General features: G+C 41.3%; 1 protein-coding gene across 1 annotated transcript in view; it reads right to left on the bottom strand.

Moving 5' to 3' along the window:
• Window positions 1-11,220, bottom strand: part of trim3a (tripartite motif containing 3a) — a 32,591-nt gene that overhangs the window by 3,705 nt on the left and 17,666 nt on the right. Inside the window, exons 2-13 of the mRNA XM_026934824.3 lie at window positions 9,148-9,332; window positions 8,032-8,272; window positions 7,243-7,394; window positions 6,095-6,275; window positions 5,617-5,964; window positions 4,333-4,720; window positions 3,696-3,799; window positions 3,009-3,176; window positions 2,752-2,920; window positions 2,062-2,121; window positions 1,877-1,947; window positions 958-1,098 (exon numbers count right to left, since the gene is read on the bottom strand). Coding sequence (XP_026790625.3) covers window positions 958-1,098; window positions 1,877-1,947; window positions 2,062-2,121; window positions 2,752-2,920; window positions 3,009-3,176; window positions 3,696-3,799; window positions 4,333-4,720; window positions 5,617-5,964; window positions 6,095-6,275; window positions 7,243-7,394; window positions 8,032-8,272; window positions 9,148-9,293 — 2,169 coding nt within the window. The 5' untranslated portion in view covers window positions 9,294-9,332. The remainder of the gene's footprint in view (window positions 1-957; window positions 1,099-1,876; window positions 1,948-2,061; window positions 2,122-2,751; window positions 2,921-3,008; window positions 3,177-3,695; window positions 3,800-4,332; window positions 4,721-5,616; window positions 5,965-6,094; window positions 6,276-7,242; window positions 7,395-8,031; window positions 8,273-9,147; window positions 9,333-11,220) is intronic.

Here is an 11,220-nt window from a genome sequence, read left to right as displayed (position 1 = left end):
CTGCAGCACACACACAGACACGGTATATAGTCACAAAGTAATCACTATTACAGCTCTCAATTCATACACATTCACACATGCAGTCTAATTTCGTCTGAAACTCATTAAGACTCCAGAAAAACACACACACATACACAAAATGTAATTAACTCTTGATTTATTCCTGAGAACAGGAACCATGCATTTATACATTCATACACTTCACTTCACTTCACTTCACTACATCAATCCCACTGAAATGCCTATCCTGTCATGGAGTTACTGAAATTTCTTAACAGAAATGTGTGATTGATTAAGAATTGTGATTTAAACAGTTCTTCATCTGGTCCACACTGTCTAAACATGTTTGTTTTTTTTCTTTCTTTTTTTTCCATTACTAAATCCTTTCGGACGGATTAATGTCATCTCACTGGAGTTTGTATTCAACACATACTAAGCAAATTTTATTGCATCATCAGCCAATCACATACCAATATCACAATGCAGATCATGTAACATGTCCAGAGGAATGGCGTTTGGTAATGTAGACATGTCTAAGGCTGGAGGCATTAGGTTTGGGGGGCTTTATATAGCATATAGTCTTCTATTTTTATCCAACATGTTTTCATGATTAAACATATGAAAAAAAAATTACAGGCTCTCAAATGACTTTGTGACACAGCTTGTTTGCACATTTTGCGTGTTGCTCTGAATATGCCACATGAGTAAACTGAAATGAATGTGTTTAATTAAAATGACATCAAACCATCAAACACAATGCTGCAGACAGAGATATGCAGTCATTCTGCTTAGATCCGTAACCTACTGCATGCTAGAGTCAATTAAAATCAAGCCAAGAGTTGAATTCTGGAGTTATAATGAGGTAAAAAAACAACGGTTTGTGACATGTTGTGGCAGGACAAGTAAGACAAGATGGTAATTACATTTCTAGCAGTAGACAGACACAGTGCAGTTTACCTGTATCCTGCTGTTACCCCAATCTGCAACAATGATGTTTCCATTCCCATCCACGGCCACTCCTGTGGGAGCGTTAAACTGGCCGTTACCTTCTCCATGAGAACCGAACTTAAACAGGAACTCGCCATCTGCGTTATAAACCTAAACAACAGTAGACTGACATCAGTGGACACCTTCCATACATCCATCCATCCCTCCATCCCTCCATCCATCCCTGTACCATTTATCCTACACATGGTTGTGATGAAGCCTGAAGCCTATCTCAGGGAACTCGGGGCACAATGCGGGGGGCACCCTGGATGGGGTGCCAACCCATCGCAGGGCACAATCACACACACATCCATTCACACACTGCAGACCATCTGGAAACACCAGCGTTTAGTCTGTTTGAATGGAACCCTAGTGTGTTTCACTCTCGGTACGAACTCAGCAATCACACTCGAGTGTGGACCAAAACAACGGGTCATTCAGCGTCTGAGTGAGGCGGTCTTGGTCCACTTCCAAATGGTTCAACTGTACCAAGGAAGAGAATCGACTCTGAATCGACTCAGCTGAACGAAGTGAACCAAACATGCCATGTATTTTGGGTTGAAACATTTATGTTTTTATAGATGCAAGCTGTTAAACTGTGGCATGTGTTCTGGAGATTTGCACTGACAGAGAAAAAGTGAAAATAAATGCTAGATGTCATACACAAAATATTTCAAACTAATTATTGATATTAATATGTAATCATTTGTGTAGTGCCAACTCTGTGCTCTGCTAATATTTATGATTTCTACAGACACTTGGTAAAAGGTTTGTTTACTTTTTCCAACCGTGTATAAGCACCCTAAATAAGCCTGACATAAATAAATGGAAGTGGAGGATTTAATGACATTGAATAGCTTAAGCAACGTTCAGAGAAGCAGTAGTGTACCTTAACAGAGTGATTATGGAAGTCTGTCACTATTATTTCATTCTTGTTGTTCACGGCCACAAAATGGGGACCTAGATGTCACAGTAGAGAGAAACAAAGAAAAACAGAAAAAAGTAAGATAAGTTTTTTTTTATATGCAGTGTTTACAGTATAGCTGATATACAGGGTATGTACAGGGTACTTACTGAAGGCAGGGCCTGATTTACTGAGCTTTGGCTCTGTTGGGGTGGTTGGAGTAATTTTATCTAGAATAAACAGAAGGAAGGATTAAGAGTTAATACGTAAGGATTTGATTTTCTACTAAATAAAACCCTTTTGTACTCTATATGGCCAAAAGTCTGTGGACACCTGACCAACACACCCATATGTGGTTCTTCCCCAAACTGTTACCAGAAAGTTAAAAGCACACAACTGTACAGTATATGCTGCTAGCAATACAATTTCACCTCACTGGTACTAAGTGGTCCAAACGTGTTCCATCATGACAATGCTCCTGTGCACAAAGCGAGCTCCATGAAGACATGGTTTGCCAAGGTTGGAGTGGAAGAACTCGAGTGTCCTGCACTGAGCCCTGACTGAACACTTTTGAGATGAACTGGAACACCGACTGCACCCCAGGCCTCCTCTCTAGACATCAGTGCCCAACCTCACTAATACTCTTGTGGCTGAATGTGTAAAGCCCCACAGCCATGCTCCAAAATCTAGTAAAAGGCCTTCCCAGAAGAGAGGAAGTTATTATTACAGTGAAGGGGGACTAAATTTGGAACAGGATGTTCAATAAGCACATATTACTGTGATGATCAGGGATCCACATACTGCTGGTCACAGACTATATCAGTATTTCAGAAAAAGAAAAAAAAAAAAAAAAAAAGCACCTGAAAACTGCCTGTCTAACGTCCCTTTGGCTCCAAATTTGGTCACCAGTTTGCCGTTGGACTGAAAGATGAAGACGCAGCAGGCTTTGTTGTCTGCAGCTATGATATGACCGTTTTTGTCCACGGCTACTCCTTTAGGTCCCATCAGCTTTCCTGCTCCAATTTTACTCTAAAGCAGTACCAAGAAACAGATAAATAACTATTGTAAGGAAGTTTGGAAAAGAAATTGACAAATTTATGAATTCTCCATCACTCACTTTAAACTTTCCATCAGAAGAGAATATTGTGATCCATCTGTTGTCATAGTCGGCCACGATGATGTCCCCATTCATGTCCACTGTCACACCAGTGGGACGCTGCAGCTGCCCTGGCGAACGACCTCTCACCCCGAAGCGCAGCTTGAACTGACCATCATTAGAGAACACCTGCAGAGCATCAACAACCACAAAAAAAAAAAAAGTCTATAAACAAGCAAATCCACAAAATGACACTTGCTAGAATGGCTCCCCAAGAGTTTGTCCTATTCTCCAGGGAACATGAGTTTGAATCCCTTGGCTATGAGCCAAGAGAGCAAAAATGGCCATGCTCTCAGGGTGGGAGGGATGTCACATGTGCCCTCTCCTGTCACTCACAGTGACACTAGCCAATCATAGGCATCTTTGAGCTCATGCATGAAAAATAGGGCAGTTAGCACTTTCCCTCCTAGCGTGTTACACTGCCCTGTAACGTGGCATGAGCAGCAGTGTGAAAAGATGTAGAGGTTGCCTTCATGGAAGCATGTACTAGCCCCACATTCCCCAGTTGGTAGATGTCATGTGATAGAAGAAAGTTAGGTTGTGGGTGGGAATTGGCAAGACCAAATAAATAAATAAATAAATTACACTTTTTCTGTACCCGTGCTGTGAGAGATGTGATGATGTGATGCGATGTGAGAGGCTCCTCACCTGTATGCACTGGTTGTTGCTGTCAGCCACCACTATACGCCCATTGGTGGATGTGGAGATGCCCTGGAGGTTGGAGAACTCACCCCGCTCACGCCCTCTCGACCCTGAGACACAAAAATATGAAGATACATCACCATTACAGAAATTTTAGGACTTTATTCAAAGTTCAGTTAAACACATGTGCTGAGGAGGAAATACTGAAAAGTAGTACTCAGATCTCAGCACATGAGTATTCAGACCTCTGTTTAAATCTCCGGATTTAAACGCTGCTCAGACAGGTGGCCAGATTTTGCATTTCAGTTCCGTCAATTCCGTCATTCTCTTGTGCAACATCCACACTGGTGAGAAGCTATAAATAGTCTAGAGCAACTGTCTGACAATTTACCACAACATGAGTGTATTCATATAAACCTGTGATTTGCTGCTGCTGCACTACTGTCAGAGCTGCTGTTACAGAAAATTAATCAACACCTTCTGACCAATCAGAATTGAAAATTAAACAGTGCTTCCCTTGGTCAATAAAATCAATATATTAAATTATCATTTCGCTATTACTAATTTTTGGAGTGCTATCCTCCACTTTAACACAAAAATAAAATGAATCCAGTCCAGCAGCTGACTTCCTCTCTGCACCCACCCACTCTGTAGATGAGCTCGTCCTCGATGGGGTTCTCCTTCTTCTTGGTGGTGCTGTACATGCTGGCGGGACGACGCAGTGCTTTCTGGCGGACGTGAGCCCCTCCTCCTCCTCCTGCTGGAGATTTCACACGTCTCTTGACGTCTTCGGGGGAGTGCGGAGCGTCGCTGGCTTTGACGGCGCGCAGGCGGAACGGGCTTCCCCTCACAGCCTGGCTGTACAGCAGCAGGGAGAAGGAGAACTCGCCCTCGCTGGACAGCGTGTAGCCCACCTCGTATGTGCCGTTCTTGTTGTCCGTCACCTCGGCGCCAGTGACAGAGCCGTCGGGTCCGGAGATCTGAGCAGCGAGAGCTGCGCTGCCTGTCTTCACCAACTCCCCAGCCTTATCCTGAGTAGGAAAAAAAAAAAAAAAAACATTGCAGTTATTTATGTTTTTTGTATTTTTTTTTTTTTCAATAAAAAATTAATAAAAAAAGAATGGAATGGATAATGTTGAGGAACTGAAGTCAGGCACTCAGGGTGAAACCTTTTACAACCTTTATTTTTAAGTCGTTCCTTTTTTATGCCTATTCTTATTTCACTGCTACTGAAATACATACGACTCTTACACTGTAGGCTATTTCTTAAGGTCTCCAAAAGAAAATATTGACTACTGCATGACCGGATACAGTATCTTAGCTTATTTAATTTTTTTAGACTCATATGTGTTATTGAATTTCCACAATTATTAAAAAAAAATGTTTGGATATAGAACTCTGCGATTTATGAATTTTCATCTGTTCATTGCTACATTTTAAAATAAATCCAGTAATTTATATCCAGTAAATAAATGCAATTTATGAATTTAAGTCTGTGTATTACTACATTTTAAAATATATCCAGTGTTTGAAATATATCCAGGGAATACATCATAGCTTAAGGGATATATTTTAAAATGTAGTAATAAACAGACTTAAATTCATAAATTGCATAATACAAATACAAATAATCGTGACTAATTTTGAATATTTTAACCATTATCATGCAGCTATTTCTTCACTCTTCTAACGTTACTGTCTTAAGCCGACACATTTATAGCAGCTTTATTGAATTATATTTATAAGTCAAGATGAAGTGGAGTTTTTGCTTTTGTGGTTGTTGAACCTACTTGTTTGCTGGTCAACCGCGAATTAAAGACTAATAGCCCAGACATAAGCTTATCCCGGGTGCCTGAGCTACTGACTTGTCTGCCCCTAAGTAATAAGACTAATTTGTGTTTAGCGTATCAGGAGCAGCATGACCCACCTTGGTGGTAACAGTAACAGTGGTGTGTTGTCCCACCACGGCGTGCCGCAGTCCCTCTCCTGTAGCCACGCTGGTGTGACCCACAGCACTAGTGGTGATCAGAACCCCCAGGTTCTGGATGGAGCGACGAAGACCCTCGGTCTCCACTTGGCACTCCAGGTGCCCGTTCTCGTGTGGTTGCTCGGGGAAAGCGTGGCGCGCCAGCGCTGCCACTCTCTCTCCCATCTGCTTCTGCACCAGCAGCACCTCGGTGGCGCTTCCGTGGCTCAGAGCCTGTTCTGTGAAGCTGCAGCTGCTCTCGATATTCTCCTTCCCCTGCAGGAGAGCAGCCAGCTGGGCCTGGAGCACCTGCACCCGGGACACAGCACACACTGCTATCACGCAGGTGCAGAGCTCGAGCTCATCTACATGATCATATCCTTCAGAATATGTGCTACTGAGATATTCACATGAGCTCATTTGAGCTTAGCTACGGTACCTTCTGCTTGGTGCTACAGATGTTCTCCAGGTCAGTGATGAGGGTGTTCTTGCGTTGGTTCAGTGCTCTCTCCAGCTCCTCGAACGTGCTGCTGATCTCAGTTATTGCCTCACTCTTCCTCTCAGAGAGCTGCCTGGAGATTTCGTTCACTACGTCGATGGCTGCAGCCAGCTGAGGAAGTCTGGAGGAGGAGGTAGAGGCAGAAGAACAGGGCAGAGGAGTTAAACATCTCATGATGAACCTCTGAATACTGAATACATTCATGAGGCACTCAGAGGACCATGGAGGTCTGTTAGTAAGACCAGTGGGCGTGCAATGAAGACTAATTTCGTTTCTTTGAAGCGCTGTAATAATGTGAGGCAGAAGATTGGAAGATAATAAGGAGTGGATAATTAGCTTTGTAATTGCATATCTTATTTTTATTGGTTTTAAAGCACAGTAGTTACACTGAGTTATCACGACTGGTTGCATAATTCCGAATCCATACTTCTACGTTCTAATAGCTTTTGACTCTCCATCACTGATCATAATGTGACTCATGGACAGCAATAAGTAAGGAATAAAACATCTCACCAGCCTCTCTTTTTCTCTGTCTTGAAATAATAAGACAAAAAATAAACCCGTCATACCACTGAGAACCCAGAAAGCGCAAAGTCCTTTGTCTTGAAGACTTTCCTGTGGAGGAAAACTAACACTGGACTGAGACATTGGAGACTCCTTCCATAAATGTTATATAAACCATATCAACATCATTCACCATATCAACACCTTACAATTTTCTTTGTTAATAAATTAATGAATAAAACACACTATTGTTTATTAGCATTAGATTATGTGGAGTATCCGCCATGACCCTCCCTGTGAATTAGCTGGTGCTATAGATATGATTTACTAATAATTACTATAGAAATGATAATCAGAATCCACAATTAAACATATGATTTAATGATGTATTAAATAATTGGTCCAGAATAAAATTAGTTTATAGGTGACATTCCTACTGATGCTGAAATATTCATTCATATTTGCTGCTCTTGGTAAAAAGGGGTGTATAGGAACTTCTTCAAGGCTCACAAGGTGTCTCACGGGTGACTCATAATTTAGATTCAGTCATCTTTATAAGATAAGGTATATTGCCTTGCTCGAACCTGTTGCGAATGGCATCCAGCTGGTTCTTGAGCGCTGCTTTGTGCTGCTCGAGAACGTCATGCAGAGGAACGGTCACATGCTCGCGGTGTTCTCCCTCCGTGCACTCAAGACACATCGCCGTCTCACATGACTCGCAGTAAAACTCCATCACCTGCAGAGGGCACACGTGAGGACCATCATGGCACAAACAATGATGACTAAACCATAAAAAACAGCCAATGGTCATTACCAAAATTACTCATTATACTCATCATACAAAAATTCCCAGAATTGTTTAAAAATAAAACTAGTGTTATAAAACGTACAGCATTTCTCCTTTAATCCCTTTCAAAGTACTCTCCTTGTGATGTGATAAACTTGTCCCAACGTTTCTCCCATTCCTGGAAACATTTCCTGTAGTCAGCTTTTGTCATCATGTCTAGAGCTTCCTGCGTTTTTTTTTTTTTCTGGATTTCTTCCACGGCGGTGAATGTTTTTCGCTTCAGTCTCATTTTTAATTTCGGGAACAAAAAGAAGTCGAAAGGAGCGAGATCTGGGGAATACGGTGGATGTGAAGTGATAACCACATTGTTTCTGGTTAAATACTCATCGCTTGACAGCGCAGTGTGTGCAGGTGCAAGATCCAGGTCTGGGTGCACCACTTCTCCAGACGTTTATTCCTTTCCCACAGACACCTAAGCACTTGAATGTAAAATCTGTCCGACTGCACACGCCACAGTCGAATCCCTCTGAAATCTTTGGGTCCCCCCTCGTATGTGTAAATGTCTGTTTCTTATGAAATACCTCACCTTGCCTTCGTGGTTGGGACAGGACAGCGGCTGGGCCGTGTTGGCGGCGCTGGCTGACTCTAGAACGCTGCGCTCCTCGGGCTGCGAGCACTCTGCCTCTCTCTGTAGCACCTCCATCAGGTTAGTGATGAAGAAGTTATTCTGCAGAGCTGCTACACCTTTCTCAGGCAGGATGGAGGTCTGCCTGCACACTGGGCATGACAGCGTGAGGGACTGTGGTGGGATGTAGTTCTGGAGACATCTGTGGAGAGAGAAAGAGTGGGAGAGTTCTGGATTGGAAATTAAATCAGAATTTCCAGGCTGAATGCCAAAGTACCTCTAAACAGGTCATTAAAAACCAGGAAAATTTTCCTTTATACTCAGTAAAAATGTCTGCATCTACAAATATTCCTAAATATGCAATCTGGAACCAACTCCATTATTATATGCTTAGGCCTTGCCAAATAGTTAAGCTGTTAGTAAAGTAGTTCGCATTTCTCACAGGAAAGTGTGATTCCTTTACCTGAGGCATCATTTCCATCATCACACTCACATAAAACGCATTTAATTCCAACCAGTGTCATAACAGCTATGATTTAGTTTGCTCTGTAGATGATAATGTCATCATCTTATAATAATGTGAAAAGCTCAATGGCTTAAACCTGTTTTGCTGATTTATGCATGTGGCTCATATGTAATGCTTCTTAAATCAGTTTTACATGAAAAATGTGCAAAAAGCATTTAAGAGAAGTTAAAATTAGGTTTTTAACATCAGCGTTACTTAAATGCACTGCTTCTGAGCTTTGACCCGATGACTAACACAGGATTCATATAAAAGTAAAGAAAAAAATTCCATCTCTTACATGGGTATGACTGGTATTAAAAAAAAAAAAAAACATGAAAGGAAATCCAGCTCTAGCAGTCCAGTCATAGTGGGTGGTTTAGAAATCTATCTTGTATTTAAGCAATTCTCTGATTAAATCCTTCATCTGGGTCAAAGCTCACTCCATTTCTCCACTAAGGCACTTCTGCTTTCAAAGTTTCCCAAATTAGTCAGTGCTGCTACTTGGGGGAAAAAAAAAAGGCAATTAAAGTCTGAGTGTTACTCCTCCAATGCCCTGTGTGATGACACTGTACCTCTCGCAGAAGGTGTGCAGGCAGGGCAGAACTTTCGGGTTGTGGTAGTGCTCCAGACAAATGCTGCAGACCAGGAACTGCTTGTCTATCTGTCGCACCACAGGGCTGGTGCTGCCCGTCTCCCTCTTAGCCATGGTGAGAGGCATTCACGGGAAGAGGAGTACGAGGCACACACACCTCTCAGCCTACAGAAACACAGAGACGAGAGGGGAGGAAGACAGAGAGAGAGGCTGTGATGCAGTGATAAGTTAAGAGTTAAAGAAAATAGTATACCAGGTAAAAAGGACACAGATAGTTGAGCGAATTTAGTGAATAAGGAGAATTCTTCAAATACATATTCAGTTCAGTTTAACTACAAGGTAACTGATGTATTTGCTAATGTAGGCAGATGTAGATGATGGCTAGTGAGAGCTAGCTGCAGCCCCATGCTGGACAAACCGTTAGCTTGGTTCAGTGTGTAGAAATCTTTCACTTTATAATACAGCACTGTGGGATAGACCAATCAGATTCGAGAATTCCACAGCACTGTATTATAAAAGTTAATGATACAAACTTGTGGTTTATCTTGATGTGCACATTTTAATATGTGATTTTTTTCTATGGCAACAGCTAATTTACTTGGATTTGTGTGATTATGAAATTTCTTACATAATCACATATTCCAAATGTATTCCATCTATTCCACAAACATTCTACATACTATGCAGAAGTATTCCATGCATACTCTATTCTGTGTGTATTTCACACATATTCCACACATAATCTTTACATATTCCACATATTCCAGAAGTATTCCACACACATTCCACACATATTCCAGAAGAATTCCACACATACACATGCATATTCCAGAAGTATTCCAAACACATTCCACACACCCTCCTCATATATTCCAGAAGTATTCCAAACACATTCGACATCCTCCTCACATAATTCAGAAGTATTCCACACGTTCCTACATCATCCTCACATAATCCAGATGTATTCCACACATATACATGCATAACTCAGATGTATTCCACACATATACCAGAAGCATTCCAAACACATTCCACAAATCATCCTCACATATTCCAGATGTATTCCACACATATTCCAGAAGCATTCCAAACACATTCCACACATCCTCCTCACACAACCCAGATGTATTCTGCACATATTCCACACATATTCCAAAAGTATTCCAAACACATTCCACAAATCATCCTCACATATTCCAGAAGTATTCCACACATAATCCACACATCGTTTCTATGGCAACAGCTAATTTACTTGGACTTGCGTGCTGGATGCTCCACATAATCTACTGATTAAAAACACTACTGTTACTTAAACAAAGTAACAAAAAAAAGGAAAAAACCTGTAGTCATTATAGTGAAGTTTTCCCTGAGGCTCCAGTGTCAATGCTCTGTAGCAGTCAGAGGTAAAGCTGTAACTTTAAACGTTTCCTTCTTTGGAAAATCTAAGAACTTTGCGCTTTGTGGATTCTATTACAAGCTGCAATTATTTTCGTCTTATTAACTTGAAGAGAGAGAAAAAAAAGGCTAGTGAGGGAAGACTGGTAACATTAAACAACCCTAAATATAACTATAAATGTACACAAAGCATGTTGTGTTGTTCAGGTGTGTTGAAGAAGAATATAATTCTTGTATTCTTACTGAAGTTGATTATTTTCCTATAACTGCACTTCCTGTAATGTTGCATATATACATACTTATATACAACTTTACAGGAAGTGTAGTTATAGTAAAATAATCAACTTCGGTACGGTAAAAGTATCTCTGCTTCATGTCACGCAGCATCACACCACTTCGTCGTTGAGTATTACAGCACACACACGTCTGCATGGATAAAAATAGCAGCCCTGTTATTAGCATTATAACAGAAACATCATCACTGAATGTATCTTGCTGATAACCTCTGTCCATTTTATCGGCCAACACACACATCAGTCAGGCTCTAAAAAGGATCTTAAGCATTAAGCCTCACTGCATCACACTGAACAGCCATCAGCCTCCACAGACATGCATGGTTTTGCTTCGCCCTGCACTCGGAGGAGTGTTTAGCATAAAG

This window comes from Pangasianodon hypophthalmus, chromosome 14 (assembly GCF_027358585.1).
Source record: "Pangasianodon hypophthalmus isolate fPanHyp1 chromosome 14, fPanHyp1.pri, whole genome shotgun sequence".
Lineage (NCBI taxonomy): Eukaryota > Metazoa > Chordata > Actinopteri > Siluriformes > Pangasiidae > Pangasianodon > Pangasianodon hypophthalmus.
The sequence above is the reverse complement of the archived record's forward strand: the minus strand, read 5'-3'. Positions and strand labels throughout refer to the sequence as shown.